At 33.9% G+C, this 24,152-nt stretch overlaps 2 protein-coding genes across 2 annotated transcripts; both read right to left on the bottom strand.

Annotated features, from left to right (window-relative positions):
• Positions 1 to 23,605, bottom strand: LOC132552990 (aldehyde dehydrogenase 1A1-like). Its single transcript, XM_060217196.1, has 15 exons — positions 23,537 to 23,605; positions 16,173 to 16,282; positions 13,288 to 13,392; positions 8,419 to 8,559; positions 8,115 to 8,244; positions 7,725 to 7,786; positions 7,006 to 7,134; positions 6,256 to 6,369; positions 6,047 to 6,149; positions 5,256 to 5,440; positions 4,784 to 4,948; positions 4,409 to 4,566; positions 1,380 to 1,454; positions 1,189 to 1,228; positions 1 to 919 (listed from the first exon to the last, which is right to left on the bottom strand). Exons 2-15 carry the CDS (start codon positions 16,212 to 16,214, stop codon positions 890 to 892), a joined length of 1,479 nt encoding a protein of 492 aa, XP_060073179.1. The 5' UTR covers positions 16,215 to 16,282; positions 23,537 to 23,605; the 3' UTR covers positions 1 to 889.
• LOC132553004 (micronuclear linker histone polyprotein-like) lies at positions 16,702 to 17,846 on the bottom strand. Its single transcript, XM_060217208.1, has 2 exons — positions 17,255 to 17,846; positions 16,702 to 17,207 (listed from the first exon to the last, which is right to left on the bottom strand). The coding sequence occupies exons 1-2, from the start codon at positions 17,844 to 17,846 to the stop codon at positions 16,702 to 16,704; spliced, it is 1,098 nt and encodes a 365-aa protein (XP_060073191.1).
• Positions 23,606 to 24,152: the final 547 nt, after the last annotated feature.

Below are 24,152 nucleotides of genomic sequence, written 5' to 3'. Positions count from 1 at the left end.
TATTAGTAACCAGTATGTTTTTATTAAAACATATTTCACTGCAGTTGTGTAACATGCATGTAAAGCATATCTAATAAAGGGCAAAGCAACAACGCAATTTCATACATTATCTTGGCATGAAATAGATGGCTTACGTAACTTTTGACGTAGGTTCAAGAATAAAAAAAAATGTATATAAACTCTCTTGTTTTGAAATTTCATCGAGATTTTACAGCATCACTATTCTACTTAACACTGTTCATAAAATCCATATCAATGTTGAAAGTAAAGCTCTCTTTATCAAATATTCTTCAGTTCTACAAAATCGAACGTTATTCGATACTACTTTGTTTACAACCTGAAACACCAATAAATTATAACCAGTTATTTATCCTGGTCCTGAAAAGTCTTTTATTTTACATATTTGATTTTAAACGTTAAAAGTGAATTACCTCGATATAAAAATAATGTTTAGTTCACTGTATATTTTTTTTAAAATATTTGCCAATGAAACAAGTTCAAAGTAAACAAAATTTAGATAATACCTGACGATCTTAAAAAATACTTGAGGCGATGAAACAACAGTAACGAATGGATACCCTTCACCATGTTAACTTTTAACGGTAACATTAATCCACCGATAACAGTTAGAGTCAACGCTGATGTTGAGAACAAGATATATCGTGTTATCTTTATGTGTACGAGTTAACATTTGTAAGTAAAATGTTGAAACTTGAGTATATTTTTGAATTGTTACATCCCCATCAACATGGGAGGTTTAAGCCTGACGCTGTGCGAGCAGTAGCAACAAAGGTGACTTAAATCAAAAAGTAACTGTGTAACAACACATATTGTCCAATACAGGATAGACAACTCCTGTTTCATTAGAGATGTTCCTCCGTGAAACTCTTTACACTTTAGTTGGAGTTTTGATTATGACCTACAAAAGAAATAGTACAGACATAACTACTTTAACATTGATTACAAATGATTTGTGTAAACTGTAACATGTTTAAATTATCTAATAGTATCAGGTTACTCCTCAAATTAATTTGTTATGAGACGATAGATAAATCATGATAAAATGTGGTTACCCTAAATCGTTCAGCTAACTACAATGTGTATACATTGAGATCATTGGTAGAAAGTTACATCATTTATTGATTTTTTAAATGGATTGTATTGTGAGCTAGTAAAGAAATATCTTACCGTTTTGACCTCGGAATACTGCTGTAGACCGTACTCTCCACTGGAAAGAGATAATATATTGCTCTTACTGTTTTATAGATATTGCTTAATCATTATTGTTATTTAAATAAGATTAAAAAAGAATGAAACGAACTATTATTTTCATACACGAGGATAAATAAGTAATAATAAATGAATATAAATATACTTACAGTTCGCGTCCGATACCCGACATCTTAAATCCTCCAAAAGGACACTGAGCGCCAAACACATTGAAGGAATTCACCCTGAATTAATACATTTTTTTTTAATTTTCGTACTCCGCACAATAATTTGGAAATATTGAAATTACAACATTAGAAAAAAAAACAACTACAGGTAGTGTCATACTTAAGAAACCATTATTCCTAATTCCTAATAAAACAGTAACAATAAGGCATAACGAACCACTATGGATGCATAATGATGTAAGAAAATTAATAAGGGATCGAAAACGATTACACCGAAAAGCTAAAGGTACCCAAAATCCGTATCACTGGCAGAAATTCAGACAGGCAAGAAATAAATGTATTGACTCTATAAGGAAAGCAAAAAATGAATATGTTTTAAAGTTAACCGGTAAGATAAAATGTATGTCTTCATCAACACGTGACTGGTGGAAGTTGATTAACAATTTTACAAATTTTCAACCAAAACTTCTCATATACCAACGTTAATGCAAAATGATATATATTATGGTGATAGTAAACAAAAAGCAGATCTTTTTAACAATTACTTTATTAGCCAGTCTACTATCGACGACTCTAATGTAACACTACCAAATAATGTAGCTACTAATAATACACTTGACACAAACAAGATGTTGAAGATGCAATAAATAAGTTAGATACTTCTAAAGCTTCTGGTCCAGATAAAATGAGTCCAAGAATTATTAAGGAAGCAAAGACAGGGTCTATTATTTCAATTCTTTCTAAATTGTTTAACAAATCTATCGACTGTGGTATATATCCTTCTATATGGAAAGTCGCTAATGTTACACCAGTTTTTAAAAAAGGTGACAAATCCGTTGTTTCAAACTATAGACCTATATCTTTGATAAGTATCGTTGGCAAACTAATGGAAAGGTGTATTTTTAAACATCTTTACAATTTTTTTAGAGATACAAATTATTTTACAAATTGTCAATCGGGCTTCACACCTGGGGATTCTGCAACAAATCAATTATTAGACATTACAAATGATATTGGGAGGGCTTTAGACGCGGGTAAAGAAATCATTGCCGTATTCTGTGATATAAGTAAAGCGTTTGATAGGGTTTGGCACAGGGGTCTTATACATAAATTGGAAAAATCTGGCGTTTCTGGTAAATTGCTATCTTGGTGCAAAAATTATTTAACTGACAGAAGTCAAAGGGTTGTTATAAATGGTATTTTCTCTGAAACCCAAAATATCAAAGCAGGTGTACCTCAAGGTTCAATATTAGGTCCTCTCTTCTTTTTAGTATATATTAATGATATAGTGAATGATATTAGTTGTAAAATAAAGTTATTTGCTGATGACACAGCCTTGTATATCATAGTTGAAAATCCCACGATTGCTATTAATACCATCAATAATGATCTTTCAAAAATACATGTATGGGCAAATAAGTGGTTAGTAAAATTTAACCCAGACAAGACAGAATCTTTATTAATTAGCCGAAAAACTATACCAGTAATTTATGATCCTATCACTATGGACAATGTCAATGTAACTAATGTAAAATCTCATAAGCATTTAGGGGTGTTATTTTCTGATGATGGTACATGGAAAAATCATACTGATTACATATTAAAGAAAGTGTCACCAAGACTAGCGGTTGTAAGAAATTTAAAAAACATACTTGATAGGAATTCTCTCCAAACAATATATTTTGCTTTTATCAGACCTATTATGGAATATTCTGACGTAGTTTGGGATAATTTACCCAATTATTTATGTCAAAATTTAGAAAACATCCAAATAGAAGCTGCAAGAATAGTTACAGGTGCTACTAAATTGTCAAGTGTTAGTTTATTGTATAAAGATGTGGGTTGGGAAAAACTTTCCAAAAGACGGGAAAATCATAAACTCTTGCAGTTTCATAAAATGTATCATAAGAAAACTCCATTTTATCTATCCATTCTAATTCCAAGTAAGGTATCAGATACCCACAGACATAATACTAGAAATTCAAACAATTTACTATTAATTAATTGCAGGACTCAGTTTTATAAAACATCTTTTTTAAATTCTTCAGTACATTTATGGAATTCTTTACCAATCGACATTCGCGAAAATCCGTCTGTCAGGATTATCAAAAGATTTTTACAAAAAGAAAATGTAATGATTCCACACTATTTTAATATTGGAAGTAGAAACCTTCAAATTTTACATACACGATTGAGACTTAAATGCAGTAATCTCAAACAACATTTATACTTAAGAAATCTGGAAGAAAGTCCATTTTGTTCATGCGGGTTAGTAGAAAGTACCCACCATTTTTTATTGTCTTGTGCTAATTATAACATAATTCGACAAAATACTTTACTTCAACTAGATATTACTCTAACTGAAAAAACTCTATTATGGGGAAACGACACTTACTCTAAACAGAAAAATGAACAAATATTCTTGACCGTGCAAAACTATATCAAGCTTAGTAAACGTTTTACCTAATATTTTTTGTCCTTTAATTCTTATTATAAAACTGTACATTATGTATTGTTTCATAGATCTGAATGGAGCTTTGAAAGGTAACCTTTTTTTACATACCAATAAATTAAAGCGCCACTACTTAAGTTGTAAATTACATTTTGTAATTCTATCCACCACATGTGCGTATACGTAAGTTAATATGTTTTATTGTTATGTCCAAATATTACTTTTTCATCCAATGTCGATGTTAGGTGTTCCATTTCCGATTTATATTTGTCTTTGTATGTACATGGGAAAGGAATTAATATAAGCTTTAAGCTTGTTTTCCCATCCCATAATATTATGCGTACCTGTCTGTAATTAAATGCTTATTACTGAATAAAATATTGTTTAAACTAAGAAACCATTTATGAATGTGATATAACTTTATTCGTTTACATGTCATGTCGTTAAGTTGATTTTGAATTGCTTTATATTATGATAGCTGCATTGGTCTATAGTAAGTATTTTGCTTGGTACATAGTGACATAGACGTGTGGTTAGATAGCGTATAGTGTATACGTACCATACGGTTCCAGCCTTGACCTGGCTGCTGTAGGTCATGACCTTGTCAATGTCTTTGGTGCAAATAGCAGCCGCTAGTCCGTAATTTGTTTTGTTTGCCCGCTGTATCACTTCATCCAAAGTTCTGAATTTGATGATTTGCTGAACGGGGCCAAATATCTTTAAAAAGAGATTTAAGAGCACATGATGAAACAAGGAGATAAATGTTCCAAAATATATCATCAACCAAGGATTTCTAATCAAGTCATTCTTCACTGACGACACATTGTTCAAAGAATTTCAATTTTCGGTTGACCTTAACAGACGCCATGACTATGAGAACTGTTTCCTTAACTGATTTGAGTTTTAAAGATAGTTATTTCAAACGTAGGCAAACCTCCTCCCTGCCGATGCGCATATCCTCTGTAACTCCAGAGAAGACTGTCGGTTGTATGAAGTATCCAACGTTTCCGTGACGTTTGCCACCACACTCTAGCTTGGCTCCCTGCTGCACTCCACTGTCTATCAGGGCCATGATCTTGTCGAACTGTTCCTGGTCAACCTGTGTAAAATAACTTTTGCGCATAACCAAAGCTATCGTTACCCTTTCACGTCTAAAGCATTTCAAGGTCATTGAAAAGTCAAATGGCAACAATACATTTGTATAAACCAAATCGGAAATAGGGACGTATGCCTTATCCATCAGAGAACATAAATAGACACATTTCATTAGCAATAGCATAAGGGAATGACTATTTTCCCATCTAAAGAAAGCATGCGTTTTTTTCTGATAAATCAAATTATTATCACGAAAACAAAAACCAACATTTTGACTATTTATTGTTTAACTATAAGTGTGTTGTTGGTACCTGGGGGCCTGACATGGACCTAGAATCGAATGGATCACCGACCACGCGTGTCTTGGCCTTCTCTACCAACTTCCTGGTGAAGACGTCATACACATCCTCCTGGACGTACGTTCTAGAGGCGGCACAGCAGCACTGACCCATGTTGAAAAACAATCCGTTGTGGCAAGCATCCGCTGCCACGTCCACTATCAAATTCAACATCGAAGCCATCATAAGGTATTGACAATAAAGGAAACAGGCCAATGAGACTGGACGTCAGACAAAGCCTTGCAAAGTCTTTTCACAAAGCATACATCAAGCAAACACAATTACAATTACAGTGCAATTTTCGAAATTACACCTATCACAAGATTGTGCAAAAGACATAAGTAAACAATACATGTCAAACCAAATCAGATGTAGATACGTTAAAGGAAATGATAGTGAACACCTATTGTTAATAAAATCAAACGTAAAAACATAAGATATCAACATTAAACAATGATGTAAGAAACTGAGACAGGGGAGATAACACCATGTATGTAAGCTGACAGATATCTACCGTGGGATAGCTTTATTTTAGGTCATGCTAAATGTAAATTTATCAATTAAATATTTTCAATTTCTAATAAGACCATACAATAATGAATATCTATTCATTGAAAATTAATTGATGGGAAATCGAAATACTTTTTGGAATTTACCTTTGCTGACTGAAAGGAAATGGCGATAGAGCAAATTCACACAAATAGCAACAATTACAAATTCTACAACCGTTCATCGATACCCCCTGGAATAAGAGAATTACTCACAATCAGCATCTGCAAATACAACATTTGGACTTTTCCCTCCAAGTTCCAGAGTGACTCTCTTCAAATTGGTACGAGCGGCGGCCTGCATAACAATCTGTCCTACCTGTGATGGAACAACAACATGCAATGACATATCAATCAAATTTAATGAAAAGATATCAACCGCCGATACAAATATAAAAAAGATGTTTTGTTTACAGAAAATGTACCTCTGTGGAGCCAGTGAAAGCAACCTTGTCGATTTCATAATGTTCGGAAATAGCAGCACCTGCTGTTGGTCCGTAGCCCGGTACAATGTTGATCACTCCTGGAGGGAAACCAGCCTGAATGATTTACAAACAACATAGATTAACATAAATATATTGAAAAAAGCAAAATATGTATATTTATATTTGTTTTATTGTACTTGCAAAGTGTTTAGAATAATAATTGCTTTGTCAATGTGTACATGTCCAACAGTTCATGACAAAATCTCATCGTTAAGATATCTATATAACTATATGAATATCAAAATGAAGCCATCATATTTCCAACTTCTGATAGACAAATATAAGAAATTTAAGTGGATTATGACTGTTGAGTGATATAGGTATCTGATACTACTACGAGGCTTATTGTAGATATTCAATAAAACACTATATGAATTAAATATCTCTCAAAATTATATACTTATAGTAGAAGTGACAGATGGAAGCACGTGGCCCTTTGGTCCAAATCTGCCAATAACTGTTAAGTGTAATAGTATAGATATGTATATATCAAGATGATTGAAGTTGTACTTGTGTCAGTATATATAAGGTGTGACAGTATTTTTGATGGTTACCTCCCTTCATATTTGTTTTAAGTTGAGATGCTTTAATTTGGATATGTTTATGTTTCATATGAAATTATCAAAAACATCGCTATTTCATGGAGACAACTGATACAGATGTTGTCATTTAATCCATCTATTTCCCTACCTCCTTGATGAGAGAGGCTGTATAGATAGCGGTGAGTGGGGTCTGCTCGGCTGGTTTTAGGATGACCACGTTTCCACAGGCGATAGCCGGTCCTAACTTCCAGGCAAACATCAGGAGAGGGAAGTTCCACTGAAGGAAAAATTGAATATTTTCTGCAACTTGTTATTGGAAAATATAATGTTTCACTATTGTTATCTTCATTCTATTATAAATCGAGCAGCAAAGGAGCAGAGGATTGTGTAAAAAAAAAAGCAGTAGGCTTTTACATCCGTAGTAAGAGACACGCTTTTCCCGCTCACACTCATTTTTGAAAAAAAAACCCATTAAAACGATGTGATTTGCTCGCTTCCCGCTGATCAAAAACAATTCCAGTTCAGTCCTTTTATTATTTCCTGTTAACTGGTTAAAGTAATAGTTGTAATTCGTCAGTAAACACTTTAATACTGAAATAAAGATGTTCTTAAGAGGACAATTATTCCCTTCGAGGTAAGGACGGTTAATGAAGAAATGGGAAGTTTTTGCCTTGATAGAGATGTCGGATATTTATTGAAAAGATGCCATCTATTATCCTAATAAAGCGATATTCCAATGTCAGTCTGAAAAAGGGGGAAGCTTTCTTTGTACTGTGATAGAAATTGACATTTAATAAATTGTTTGACTTCAATGAACTTTTCATATCCTTGTAAAATAGCTCTTATAAGTATTTAACTGTGACTTACAGGAATGATCTGACCACACACTCCAACAGGTTCGTGTTTGGTGTAGCAGAAATAGTTGCCGTCTACAAAGGAATATAGCTAAATAATACAATTTTATCATATATTATAGATAGATATAACATTTACTACATAGCATCATTGGTTCTCTTATTTGAATACCCCCCCCCCCCAAAAAAAAAAAAATGAAATAAAATTTTAAAAAATACAAAAACAAAAATACCCCCCGCCGCGAAAGAACAGAAAAACCAGAAAAACATAGTTATAACAAGGATTTGTTTTAATCAGTGTTAACCCTACACGGCAGTATCTAAATGTGGACGGTTATTTTGATTTAATCATGCATGGTCCATCGGACTATAAACTATGTAAAGGAGTAGTGAACTACATTACCCATGGGGATGGTTTTGCCACCAATCTTATCAGTCCATCCAGCGTAGTACCGAAGACACTTATATACAAGGACCATGTCAACGTTGTAAGAGTCATTGAAAGGCTTGCCATTATCGAGACTCTCAAGGCTCTGCAATTCCAAAATTTCACATGGAAATAAACAGCAACAAGTATATCAATCAGTCAAGAATTAATTATAATGTAATATAACTTAGTGTAAACAGAGAAATCGAGGAGATTCCGTCCCCAACCCTACCCCAGGTCGGCTGAAATACTCGACCACAAGCTCCGCTCATCAACTTACCGCTAAGTAGAGCCTATCCCGCTCTATAAGATCGGCCAATTTGTTCAGCAGACGGCCACGGTCACTGGCATCCGTGTTACGCCAAACAGATCCAGGTTCGAATGCCTTTTTAGCGGCATTAACAGCCTTGTCAACATCAGTCTGTGTTTATATCAAAGATAAAGAATAAATTCATTATCAATTAAAAAAAGTTATTTACTATAGCAATTAGAGGAGGTAAAGGCTTACACATAATGGTTATTAGGAGATTATCAATTATTTGCTATAGTTACTAGGAGATAAACAGTTATTTGCTATAGTTACTAGGAGATAAACAGTTATTTGCTATATTTACTTAGATATAAACAGTTATTTGCTGTAGTTACTAGGAGATAAACAGTTATTTGCTATATTTACTTAGATATAAACAGTTATTTGCTATATTTACTTAGATATAAACAGTTATTTGCTATAGTTACTAGGAGATATAACAGTTATTTGCTATATTTACTTAGATATAAACAGTTATTTGCTATATTTACTACGAGATAAACAGTTATTTGCTATAGTTACTAGGAGATAAACAATTATTTGCTATAGTTACTAGGAGATAAACAGTTATTTGCTATAGTTACTAGGAGATAATCAATTATTTGCAATTATTTGCTATAGTTACTAGGAGATAAACAGTTATTTGCTGTAGTTACTAGGAGATAAACAGTTATTTGCTATAGTTACTAGGAGATAATCAATTATTTGCTATAGTTACTAGGAGATAAACAGTTATTTGCTATATTTACTTAGATATAAACAGTTATTTGCTATAGTTATTAGGAGATAAACAGTTATTTGATATAGTTACTAGGATATAAACAATTATTTGCTATAGTTACTAGGAGATAAACAATTATTTGCTATAGTTACTAGGAGATCAACAGTTATTTGCTGTAGTTACTAGGAGATAATCAATTATTTGCTATAGTTACTAGGAGATAAACAATTATTTGCTATAGTTACTAGGAGATAAACAATTATTTGCTATAGTTACTAGGATATAAACAGTTATTTGCTATAGTTACTAGGAGATAAACAATTATTTGCTATAGTTACTAGGAGATAAACAGTTATTTGCTGTTAGGAGATAAACAATTATTTGCTATAGTTACTAGAGATAAACAGTTATTTGCTATAGTTACTAGGAGATAAACAGATAAACAGTTATTTGCTATAGTTACTAGGAGATAAACAGTTATTTGCTATAGTTACTAGGAGATAAACAATTATTTGCTATAGTTACTAGGAGATAAACAGTTATTTGCTGTAGTTACTAGGAGATAAACAGTTATTTGCTATAGTTACTAGGAGATAAACAGTTATTTGCTATATTTACTTAGATATAAACAGTTATTTGCTATAGTTACTAGGAGATAATCAATTATTTGCTATAGTTACTAGGAGATAAACAGTTATTTGCTATAGTTACTAGGAGATAATCAATTATTTGCTATAGTTGCTAGGAGATAATCAATTATTTGCTATAGTTACTAGGAGATAAACAGTTATTTGCTATAGTTACTAGGAGATAAAATTATTTGCTATAGTTACTAGGAGATAAACAGTTATTTGCTATAGTTACTTTATAAACAGTTATTTGCTATATTTACTAGATATAAACAGTTATTTGCTATAGTTACTAGGAGATAAACAGTTATTTGCTATAGTTACAGTTATTTGCTATATTTACTTAGATATAAACAGTTATTTGCTGTAGTTACTAGGAGATAAACAGTTATTTGCTATAGTTACTAGGAGATAATCAATGATTTGCTATAGTTACTAGGAGATAATCAATTATTTGCTATAGTTACTAGGAGATAAACAGTTATTTGCTATAGTTACTAGGAGATAATCAATTATTTGCTATAGTTACTAGGAGATAAACAGTTATTTGCTATATTTACTTAGATATAAACAGTTATTTGCTATAGTTATTAGGAGATAAACAGTTATTTGATATAGTTACTAGGATATAAACAATTATTTGCTATAGTTACTAGGAGATAAACAATTATTTGCTATAGTTACTAGGAGATCAACAGTTATTTGCTGTAGTTACTAGGAGATAATCAATTATTTGCTATAGTTACTAGGAGATAAACAATTATTTGCTATAGTTACTAGGAGATAAACAATTATTTGCTATAGTTACTAGGATATAAACAGTTATTTGCTATAGTTACTAGGAGATAAACAATTATTTGCTATAGTTACTAGGAGATCAACAGTTATTTGCTGTAGTTACTAGGAGATAAACAATTATTTGCTATAGTTACTAGGAGATAAACAGTTATTTGCTATAGTTACTAGGAGATAAACAATTATTTGCTATAGTTACTAGGAGATAAACAGTTATTTGCTATAGTTACTAGGAGATAAACAATTATTTGCTATAGTTACTAGATGAACAGTTACTTATTAAAGTTATCTATATCATGGTTAATATAAAGTCAGGTATTGTGATTACTGAGATATATATTTACGAATCATATATACTATAAAGTAAACATTTACGTAATGTGGTTACTAGGAAATGAACTATGACGTATTGTGGTTACTAGGTAATGAACTTTGACGTATTGTGGTTAGTAAGTGATAACTAGTCACGTACTATGGTTAGTAGAAGATTAACAATTTCGTACTATGATTACTAAGAGGTGAAAAGATTTATTCTGCAGGAAATAAACAATTATATAAGTAGGTAACTAAAAGACAAAACATTTCTGTTAAATATGGCAATTCAGGAACAAGATATTATTCATAAAGTCCAATGAATGATGAAATACAGTGTATGAGAAGGAGAATCACATTATTTTATCAAAATTCATTGAGGGTAAAGTATCGTATCTTACTAAGGTAACTACCTGTATGTAAGAGGTAAACAGTGGTTATTTCTGTATGTTATGGAGATCGAGGCCCGTCAGGAGTAAGATATGTTCTCTCTCACACTTATTGTACAGTTTGAGACTTTTCTCTAATCTAAAACATGTATGTGTTTTTATTGATATAGAACATCTTTACTTTGATCGAAAAACCGCTTTCATAAACTTTGTCTCGGACAAAAGGCCTAAATCCACCATTGTACAATATACTATTGTTCTCCTTTTGAAACTTCTATGACGGTGCTATCTCCGTTCTTTCAACGAAGTTAACGTTATACATCCAATATATATTACAGTCATAGGTACATGTAAATATTGTGAAGTGCACAAATCATACTTTTGGCTTTATTAGATCACTTTTGTGAGTGTATTTTAATTTAAATTAAATGAAAGAAATAGTGGCGTATTAAGTGACATTTTATCAAAGGAACAACATATGCGTTCTTCATGTGTCGAAGAGTGTATTTCTCTATTGAAAACTATGTTCTTAAATCATTTGAAATTCACAAATATGTTACTGTTACTAATGTCAGGAAGTAGCTCTATCATCTTCAAAACATTTAAAGTGTTTAATGACTTTTTAAATCTCACTTACAGACAGTACAGAGCTAGCTCAATACGATTACTGGAAATATATTTTTATATATTTTCTTTCTTGGAAATTATGACAATTATTGCCTTCCTAAAAATAAGAAATCTTAAAATACATGTATGTGTTTTCATTAGTGCATTTTGAATTATGACTCAGCTAGTGCATACATGTTTGATATTGTTTTTTTGTATCCAGATTATGACAGCAATCCCAAGTTACCTCTTGTTGATTAATAAGTGTATAGGATATTTACAGGTAACATATAGGATATTTACAGGTAACATATAGGATAGTTACAGGTAACATATAGGACAGTTACAGGTAACATATAGGACAGTTACAGGTAACATATAGGACAGTTACAGGTAACATATAGGACAGTTACAGGTAACATATAGGATATTTACAGGTAACATATAGGACAGTTACAGGTAACATATAGGACAGTTACAGGTAACATATAGGACAGTTACATGTAACATATAGGACAGTTACAGGTAACATATAGGACAGTTACATGTAACATATAGGACAGTAACATATAGGACATGTAACATATAGGACAGTTACAGGTAACATATAGGACAGTTACATGTAACATATAGGACAGTTACAGGTAGCATATAGGACATTTACAGGTAACATATAGGACAGTTACAGGTAACATATAGGACAGTTACAGGTAACATATAGGACAGTTACAGGTAACATATAGGACAGTTACATGTAACATATAGGACAGATACAGGTAACATATAGGACAGTTACAGGTAACATATAGGACAGTTACAGGTAACATATAGGACAGTTACATGTAACATATAGGACAGTTACAGGTAACATATAGGTCAGTTACAGGTAACATATAGGACAGTTACAGGTAACATATAGAACTGTGACAGGTAACATATAGGACAGTCACAGGTAACATATAGGACAGTTACAGGTAACATATAGGACAATTACAGGTAACATATAGGACAGTTACAGGTAACATATAGGACAGTTACAGGTAACATATAGGACAGTTACATGTAACATATAGGACAGTTACAGGTAACATATAGGACAGTTACATGTAACATATAGGACAGTTACAGGTAGCATATAGGACATTTACAGGTAACATATAGGACAGTTACAGGTAACAGGCTATGCTATAGTGAAAAAAGATGAAATTCACCCTGCATTACATTAGTGTTTCAAGGATATATTTCGACACGGAGTTTTGTTGGTATTATTTGTATTTATGCAAAGAGTGTATTGACCTCTTGTTACACACTGTGTGTTTGAGATGGGTAAAGAAAAACCTTGTCCGGAAAAGAAATAAAACCTTGTCCTGTATTGACTTTGACTGACCTTGTCCCCTTCCTGCACGTCAGCTATCTTCTTTCCAGTGGCGGGGTTGATGACAGGAAATGTCTTTCCGCTAGAAGAGTTTACAAACTCATTGTTGATAAACAGCTAAAATAAAAAAAACATACAAGTTACCTGGTACATTGTCTCACTTTTGTTTTAACTACTTCCCTTAGTCGCCTTCTTGTTCTGAACACTGAAGTCCCTGAACCCTAACAACGATACAGCTGCATGTGTAATTAAAGACTATATTGAAAGGTGCTATCTAAATTCACTTGTATTCATCTACAGTATATTTTCATGGGAACAGAGTGTGTCCCGTGGTATGTTTAGTTAAATATGTAGATAACCCCTTCCTCTTTTATATCCCCAAGGTATCTATTGATATACTAGTGTTGGAAATGACTTTTCAATCGTTAATCTTTTTTACACTTAGTTCAACTTGCTAAAGGTAAGGACGTTTTATGTCTCCAACCTGAACTCGTTTTTTCAAGAAATCGATGTCTTTTCACTGAAATTTCACTGTTGGAAGAAATCAATCTTGGCGAATGTACGAAACCCTAAGGTAAAAAACCAGGTCGGGACAAAATTATTAGGATATCAGTATACCTGTAGACAAGTAAGGTATAACGGTCATCTAGAAACAGCATTAATCTGTCAAGACTTTTATACTTAAATGGCTTTATAGGGTTTTTCCCTCAGCTAACATATTGTATTACATTGTATTGTATTACAGCTATATTGTGTTGTATTACATATTGTATTATTACATTGTATTACATTGTATTTGTGTTGTATTACATTATATTGTATTGTATTACATTGTATTACATTGTATATTGTGTTGTATTACATTGTATATTGTATTGTATTACATTGTATTACATTGTATATTGTGTTGTATTACATTGTATATTGTGTTGTATTACATTGTATTACATTGTATATTGTGTTGTATTACATTGTATTACATTGTATATTGTGTTGTATTACATTGTATATTGTATTGTATTACATTGTATTACATTGTATATTGTGTTGTATTACATGTTTATTTAACATGATCAATGATATGACTGTGTTGACTATACGCTAAGCTACAAATGATATTCTACGTGTTGAAGGAGGTAATAACGAATTGAAATTAAGTATTTATGTTAAGTCAGGGAAAATGACTGGAATGTTAATATTGACAGAAAATATATCTCCAACATATTCCTACATAAAGTTAAACAAATAAAACGAAGAAAATGAAGATCACTTTAGCTGTTCAAATACCAGAAACTTTTCTCTTATTGCTTCATGCTCTAAATTTAAAAGTACAAAATTGTGCTGTGTAATATAGTTAGAGTGGTGTACTAGGGTCAAACACGTGACACGAATATCCATACAAGTAATATATAAATTTCACGATACTTGGTAGTATTATTTCAATGATGACTGAAAAGATTATTATACAAAAAAAAATAAAAAATAAAAAAGAAATAAAATAAAATAAAAGGGTTGGGAGTACATTTCAGTTTAGAGTTGAAGTTAGATACAAACGTAAAGTTGAGTCAATGAATCAAATGAAAAGTAAAGCACGGCTTCATATAGCTGTTCCGTCCTTCAAGGACTCATTATTGATGCTGAGCGCCTAAATTCTTATCGTAGTGGTGGAGTGAGAACGAAATTAGTCAAATAGATTCTGAAGTCTAGATAGGGGAATATCATAAGTCATAACACGATCGATAAATTACACCTGTAAAAAAAACCCTCGGATTTCTAAAGAACGTGCATATGTATATTTTGAAAGTTGCCTTTATGAAAGAAAATCGTGGTCTGCAGGTAAAACAGCTGACTAATTTTTGAACAAGTGTGACTTTCATTGTCTTGAAAATTCTCCACAAAAAACTGTTACTTTTTACGTGTTTTTACATGTAATGCAACATTCAAGTTGACCCAACTTTGAATTCAGTGCAAGAACTTACCGACTACATATTTTATTTGCTTTCACCAACAATATACGGATCTTCAGAACTTCTGAGCTGTTTATTATATTCTTAGTCACATCTTCTGAGCTGTTTATTATATTCTTAGTCACAGCTTCTGAGCTGTTTATTATATTCTTAGTCACATCTTCTGAGCTGTTTATTATATTCTTAGTCACAGCTTCTGAGCTGTTTATTATATTCTTAGTCACATCTTCTGAGCTGTTTATTATATTCTTAGTCACAGCTTCTGAGCTGTTTATTATATTCTTAGTCACAGCTTCTGAGCTGTTTATTTTTATCTGAGGGACACTGGTGCGTAAATGACTTGCAAAAATTATGACAAGTCATTGTAAGCAACCCGGATCCTGACATGTCTACGTGCAAGCATGTCTCGAAAATGTCATTCATCTACGACCTGTAGGAGTTAAACTAGAAGAATAGACTGAGAAATTAGTGTTGGTCCCGAAATAGATGTCCTATACTATATGCATTAAAAAGGGGTAATGACGAAGTATCGCAAATTTCTGTTTGACTATGTTTTTTTGACAGCTAATTACCTATTTTATTTCATTTTCTTTCGGCTTGAATTAAATACCATGGCAATCATTACCTTGTGTTTTATCACTTTCACTATTTCCTGTGGTAAAACACCGTTTTAAGTATCCCAACAAACAGCATAAATTTAAGACAACATTTTACATTTCTTCAGTATATATACAAAATATAAATAAAAATGTAAGATATTATGTAAGCTTCACAATTAACTTCTACAGAAATTATAATTATCGATATATGTTGCGAAGTCGGATGACATAATCTCTTAGAAATAGTTCATGCGTATATAGATAAGTACATATGAACAACATAGACCAATACATGTAATAAGAATGATAGGTAATGAGAAAGGATACATACATGTTTATATCTGATCTCTGGGTTTTTGATAGGTGTAACCATCGTGGTGATCAGGTGGTCTAGGTCGGCTGCGAAATCCCGGAGTGTCTGTCCAACTGGTTTTTACAGATCTACATGAAAATATAAAGCAGAAAAGGGACTTAACTACGTACACTGCACATAATTCATCCATACACAACCCGGTGTCATTCTAACATATATAGACCATGATTTACCTGGAGATAAGATGTTGTTTTACAGTAACTGGAGATATGGTGGAATTCGTAAATTAAACAATAATATAATGGTGATAGCGTAGTTTTGTCTGCTTGGCTGCTTTTGGACAATGCCATGTTTTACTAGTCATCGTCAAGGCATCCGTTTTCTCCTGTAAGTGCGCGATCATGCTTGTTCTACACTTGCAAGAATGAAAATGCGACCCATTTATAACGTAAACACGCTAACTAGATAACCGTTTTTTTCTCTTCTTATTTGACTATATACACTGTCGTCCCTTCCAGTTCCTATACTTGATGATTTTTAGTCAACGTTATTGCTCTAAATAGGTTTTTTCTCTGACTCTCAGCCCGGTATATGTCATGGAGGAACTTGATTTCTGACCCTCCACCTCGGTGTTAGTCCTGGAAGAACTTGATTTCTGACCCTCCATCTCAGTGTTAGTCCTGGAGGAACTTGATTTCTGACCCTCCATCTCGATGTTAGTCCTGGAAGAACTTGATTTCTGACCCTCCATCTCAGTGTTTGTCCTGGAAGAACTTGATTTCTGACCGTCCATCTCAGTGTTAGTCCTGGAGGAACTTGATTTCTGACCCTCCACCTCGGTGTTAGTCCATGAGGAACTTGATTTCTGACCCTCCACCTCAGTGTTAGTCCTGGAAGAACTTGATTTCTGACCCTCCACCTCGGTGTTAGTCCTGGAGGAACTTGATTTCTGACCCTCCACCTCGGTGTTAGTCCTGGGGGAACTTGATTTCTGACCCTCCACCTCGGTGTTAGTCCTGGAGGAACTTGATTTCTGACCCTCCAACTTGATTTCTGACCCTCCACATCGGTGTTAGTCCATGAGGAACTTGATTTCTGACCCTCCACCTCAGTGTTAGTCCTGGAGGAACTTGATTTCTGACCCTCCATCTCGGTGTTAGTCCTGGAGGAACTTGATTTCTGACCCTCCATCTCGATGTTAGTCCTGGAGTAACTTGATTTCTGACCCTCCACCTCGGTGTTAGTCCTGAAGGAACTTGATTTCTGACCCTCCACCTCAGTGTTAGTCCTGGAACTTGATTTCTGACCCTCCACCTCGGTGTTAGTCCTGGAGTAACTTGATTTCTGACCCTCCATCTCAGTGTTTGTCCTGGAGTAACTTGATTTCTGACCGTCCACTACAGTGTTAGTCCTGGGGGAACTTGATTTCTGACCCTCCACCTCGATGTTTGTCCTGGAGTAACTTGATTTCTGACCCTCCATCTCGATGTTTGTCCTGGAGGAACTTGATTTCTGACCCTCCATCTCGATGTTTGTCCTGGAGGAACTTGATTTCTGACCCTCCACCTCAGTGTTAGTCCTGGAGTAATTTGATTTCTGACCCTCCATCTCGGTGTTAGTCCTGGAGGAACTTGATTTCTGACCCTCCACCTCGGTGTTAGTCCTGGAGTAACTTGATTTCTGACCCTCCATCTCAGTGTTAGTCCTGGAAGAACTTGATTTCTGACCCTTCCCCTCGATGTTTGTCCTGGAGTAACTTGATTTCTGACCCTCCACCTCGGTGTTAGTCCTGGAGGAACTTGATTTCTGACCCTCCACCTCGGTGTTAGTCCTGGAAGAACTTAGTGCTGGAGTAACTTGATTTCTGACCCTCCATCTCGGTGTTAGTCCTGGAGTAACTTGATTTCTGACCCTCCACTACAGTGTTAGTCCTGGAAGAACTTGATTTCTGACCCTCCATCTCAGTGTTTGTCCTGGAAGAACTTGATTTCTGACCCTCCACCTCGGTGTTAGTCCTGGAAGAACTTGATTTCTGACCCTCCACCTCAGTGTTAGTCCTGGAAGAACTTAGACCCTCCACCTCGGTGTTAGTCCTGGAGTAACTTGATTTCTGACCCTCCACCTCGGTGTTAGTCCTGGAAGAACTTGATTTCTGACCCTCCACTACAGTGTTAGTCCTGGAGGAACTTGATTTCTGACCCTCCATCTCGGTGTTAGTCCTGGAGGAACTTGATTTCTGACCCTCCACCACAGTGTTAGTCCATGAGGAACTTGATTTCTGACCCTCCACCTCAGTGTTAGTCCTGGAGGAACTTGATTTCTGACCCTCCACCTCAGTGTTAGTCCTGGAGTAACTTGATTTCTGACCCTCCACCTCGGTGTTAGTCCTGGAGGAACTTGATTTCTGACCCTCCATCTCAATGTTTGTCCTGGAGGAACTTGATTTCTGACCCTCCACCTCAGTGTTAGTCCTGGAGGAACTTGATTTCTGACCCTCCACCACAGTGTTAGTCCTGGAAGAACTTGATTTCTGACCCTCCATCACAGTGTTAGTCCATGAGGAACTTGATTTCTGACCCTCCACCTCGGTGTTAGTCCTGGAAGAACTTGATTTCTGACCCTCCATCACAGTGTTAGTCCTGGAGCTGACCCTCCACCTCAGTGTTAGTCCTGGAGGAACTTGATTTCTGACCCTCCACCTCACCTGGAAGAACTTGAGTCCTGGAAGAACCTGACCCTCCACCTCGGTGTTAGTCCTGGAGTAACTTGATTTCTGACCCTCCATCTCGATGTTAGTCCTGGAAGAACTTGATTTCTGACCCTCCACCACAGTGTTAGTCCTGGAGGAACTTGATTTCTGACCCTCCACCACAGTGTTAGTCCTGGAGGAACTTGATTTCTGACCCTCCACCTCAGTGTTTATTCTGGAGGATTTCTTTCTGCATTACTGCTCCAGGAATCTACTACTTGTCATCTTATCTTAATGTTTTTAAAATATCAATACTTATCAGTTATCATTCGGATCTGGTATATAAATGTGTTGATAACACCAAAGCATTTAACATATTATTTTACTTAAAAAACTGTTTCGGAAACAGAAATCCTTTAAGTGCCAAAAAACTTATAAAGAGACACATTCAAACACAGGTACATAGAACTAGCTATCGTAGGAACAGACATGTTTATATAAATTTACTGTAAATGTGTATGAGAGGCAAACATCGGCATAGAGAACTGCCTGTCAAAGAAACAATTTAGGAGTTGTTAAATAAATATGTGTATGGAAGATAAACACCAGAATATAGAACTAGTTGTCATAGAAACCTTTTAGGAATGGTTATATAAATGTGTGTATGAGTGATAGACACCAGAATGTAGAACTAGTTGTCATAGAAACCATTTAGGAATGGTTATATAAATGTGTGTATGAGTGATAGACACCAGAATGTAGAACCAGTTGTCAAACACCATGAATATCCATACGAAAGCACAACACGCAAGGTTTTCATTTATTATTTTCATTTTTACTACAAAATATTAATGTGTGTTTATTTTTATCTCAATATAGTCAATATCATTAAAACTAATGAAAATAAGATATTTTTTTTACATTTTATTTGTTCTCAACCTTTCCCAAGTAATAACTTACTAGTATCACCGTCCAGACTGAATCACGATCTGATAGCGTGTCAACATATATTAGAACATATAAAAAAATGTATCACATTTTAACACAATAGTCTTCTATGGAATTATCATATGGGTGCTTGATTATCTACCATAATTGTCTGTCTTATAAGTGTTTCCACAGCCATTCTCGCATCTTCCGTACTAACCAGTGTAAAAAAGCCCAGATGATCATTTATTATTATATGTATAGCCAGGAGATTTATACCAATATCGTTTTTTGTACATGAAGTCTACATTATGTAGTTATTGAGAGTGTTAATTGAATCCTGAACAGCTTTACTTTAATCCTGTTTTACCTAAGTGTACACATTAAGTGACCGTGACCTAGTTTTTTGTGTCGCCATATCATCTACCACAAGCTGTTTTTAGGCTAAACGTACTCAGTATGCATAGCCTATTGCTACGGTCTTTCAGACAAAATTTACCGATCCTGGCCTTCTCATTGGCTGAAATATCGAAAAGAGTTAGAGCCCTCTAGCAGCAATTTTCTGCGTAAATCATGCCGCGTTCTTTCAAATCGCTATTTTAAAAGCATCCAAAATTAGTTTATTTTTTTAATAACAAAACGATTACTATATATTTAAGTGTGGTTGAACTATTGATAAATTCTGAACAATATATTTTACGGAATTCTCGACATGACGTAAGCGTACAGCGTACGTAAGCGTACGTGCGAGTTGATAAGAAGCTAGTCTGGGGGCTTGGTTTGAATTATCAACTAACAGCACTTATAAACAAACAAAACTTACAAACAGAACACCAATTTTGTTTTAATCCTTGTCGTTGTGGCAAGATCGTCTTCAGATATAACATCACTTTACCTCATTAGACGTCACCGAATTGGACTGTTCGTCCCACGCGCACACTCGCCGATATGACACTTTTTCAGGTTTTTCACACCCACCGCCATGACACTTTTTCAAGTTTTTGAAGATAAAAAGTTTGCTCTTCGTAGGCAAGATTCATTTGGTGCTCATGATTTATGAATAATTTATTTTTGATACTGTACTGATCATGATGTTGACTGTGTTATGACTTGTATTTTTTGTCTTTTACTTTTATTTGATGAAGGTTGATTGTGCTGATTTCTCAAGGTTTGGTTCCTTGAATTGAAAATATTCCTTCAAACAAAGCGCGTATAAAAAAAACCCAAAATATTCAGTTTCATAATTATCAATTAACTAGAACGAAATATTTCCATAACATATTTATTCATTTAGCGTGTCATGGTGACATTATCTAATGCATTGGAGATCTTTGAATGCCATCGTTATAATGTTCACAGAAATGTCCTTTTCTAACGCTTAAATGATATGAATTTACAAGTTCACTAGATCTGCTCCTTAATGGAAATGATCAACTTTCCCCTGAAACAAACTCTGAAATTTTTTACGAGTCCAACATTTTGTAAAAAGTAGCAACATGTTTTAAACCATAAAACTGTTATAATTTTACTTCCGATGACGTCAACCCTTCTACCCCCTACCCCCACCCCCACCCCACCTCTTTCTCTCTCTCTCTCTCTTTCCCTTCTCTTTAAAAAAATATATTTAGCCAATATTTATGTAAATTATTGATGACTTGATATTGTGATGTTTTTGTTTTGTAATGTATTGAGGAAAGGGCAACTATAAGTTGAAATAACTTGTGCCCGATCCTTTTGTAATTAATTTACAATAAAATATGATCAGAAATAGTAGTAGCTATAGTGAAAATATTGTAAATTTTGTATATATATGGAAGTCTGGTTTAATCTCAAAGAACTATATCTTTATAGACATAATTACTGGAAGAAAAGTCTAACCATGATACTTCAAGGAAGATAGACATGTAAATACATTTAATGTAATTACTTACACTTTAATCTACCTGAAATGCTGTGTACACCTTATCTACTTTCCTCAACTACAAATATAATTATAATAAGTAAGGACTATTACTTTGCAATACATTCAAAATAAAGAAGTAGGTATAAAGTCCTTTCGATTTGTCTAAATCCTCATATTGATGGGATAGTAATTGCAACATCTTGGGTATTTCAAAGCTTTTATTTAGTCAACTTCATCATAGAGCTATTTATCATTTGGCTTGTTGGCGATAAATATATGGTTGTGTGTATTTTGTTATTTTTTTTACATATCTTGATTTATTCACATTATTGTCGTCAAATTTGAAATAAGAATTAAAGAAGATATAAAATCGCTTAAAATTAAGAAAAATAGCCTCTGGTTCTCTTATTTAGTAATTTTTGCATTTCAAAGTGTAGGAGTATGGGGAAAGTAATACAGCTTTGCGGTTATTTGTGAACATTTTTCAATACGTTTAGCCTCTCAGTACTTTCAGTACTTTGATTTCTGTGTTGTCATCATATTTGAAATTTCATCAATTATTTTCCACGCCGATCTCAGACCTTCTCAGATCAGCATTGTTGCAGACGGATACAATAAAGTGACATTGGTAAAAGACACTTGTAGAATGTATTCTTGAGTACCAATTTTCACGTGCTTGAGGGAAAGACAATTTTGATGTTCCTCGTTATGTGGCTAATATTTGGCAATCGGATACGCATTTTTTTGTGAAAATTTGTCATTCTCTGTAACAGTATAGGGTTAAATGCAAAATGATTCGTCACCATTTTCCTTTTTCCCGATATTTAGAGGCCCAGGTGACAAAACACCTGTATGCAGAGTACAACTGTATAAATAGGGCATTGGTAATTATAAGCACGAGTAAAACCATACAGTTTCTAGCTATCGACAAGCACTGGTGATAGCAGCAGTAAATAAAAGGGGCTAAACACTAAAAAACCTCTCGAATAATGTTAAACTTTGATAAGTACAGAGGGGACTCTGTTCATGAAATGCACGTGACGAGGGGAAAAAAGTTTCTATTCCTAAGGGGTTTACACACAGGAACCACTTGAGTTACAAAGCAACAACTGATATCATGGTTTGTGTGAATCATGTGCCATTTCATTGTCTTTGATGTATGTACATGTTTGTGACACCGACATATGCACTACAGAAGATTAGCAATCCACCTGCACGTACATCCCCTCTAGGAGAAATCGGCACTTACTGAAATGTCTTGATTTTTTAAAATGACTTTTTCCTATTACAAAAGAAACTATTTCCTGTTTGAAAGAGATCGATTACTTTGTGAAGTCCTGTAAAAAGATCTAACTGGGAAGTGTATTTGTAGTCGTCCGTCTTTACGTCCGTACATAATTTTATCTGTGATAGTCTACAATAATGACTATCCATGCCAATATCCGACAATCACCAGTGTTGTGTATACCCAGTGAGGAAACATTAAATAAACTACGATAATTTGAAACTTGGTCATCGCCCATTATCGGTATTGTTTATCAATATACAGCAGTAATTCTGTCGTGAAACGCACTCAATTTTGAAACCATGTGACAACATCGTTTTGGTATTTTGAAATGATTCCTTATTGTTTTGATGAACATCAGATTTCAGAGTCCGTATAAAACCGACGTTACATGGTGTGTGTTCATAACGTTTATGCAGGTAAAATTTAAAATACTGGTACACAGAACGTGAATTAACATCGACAATCTAAACAAAGTTTTTCTCAACACATTAAATAAGGAAGTAAATAGGAAAAATTCCAACAACATTCTACTGAAATATTTCACAAGAAGCATAACTTTAAAATATCTAACTTACCTTTACCTGTGTAGTCTTCTGACACCGACTTTTTTTCTAATTTCGAACGTTTCAGCTGGTGCTTTTATAGAGGGCACTTAGACAAGCTGATTAATTCTGAAGTAGGCAAGTCCGCTGTGAGCAGTCAGCGGTTACGTCATCAACTGCCTCATTTACATAAAAGGTACTAGTAGATACCTAAGAATCTTAAATATCTGAGAAAGACATTTATTTCATGGGGATAATTTAAACTTCATAAATATGATGTATTACATTGATTAATATATATCTATTTGAACAAAATCAAGGTCAGTGAATATATTGAAACCTTCAGTAACGTTTTCTGAAATATATTTAACTATCTACAATAAACGAATCTTTCTATATTATATCTATCATATCTGTGTATGACTGCCTGCATAAAGTGTTAGTACATATAGAGTTTAAGACGTCGATATCTGTTGTTTACTCACTTCCTGTTTAACGATGAACCTTCTCATCATTTGTCATTGCTACTAATTATTATTTCCTTGTCACTAAAACAATTCCCTAGAAATCTACTCTTCATTCCTAAGGGTACGTTTGGTATCCATTTATTATCTACACAATATATAATAACACCCACTTTTAAACAAAG

This window comes from Ylistrum balloti, unplaced genomic scaffold (assembly GCF_031769215.1).
Source record: "Ylistrum balloti isolate Yb309-2 unplaced genomic scaffold, AGI_CSIRO_Ybal_v1 Utg370292, whole genome shotgun sequence".
Taxonomy (NCBI): domain Eukaryota; kingdom Metazoa; phylum Mollusca; class Bivalvia; order Pectinida; family Pectinidae; genus Ylistrum; species Ylistrum balloti.
Note: the sequence above shows the minus strand (reverse complement) of the source record. Positions and strands in the feature narration are given on the sequence as shown.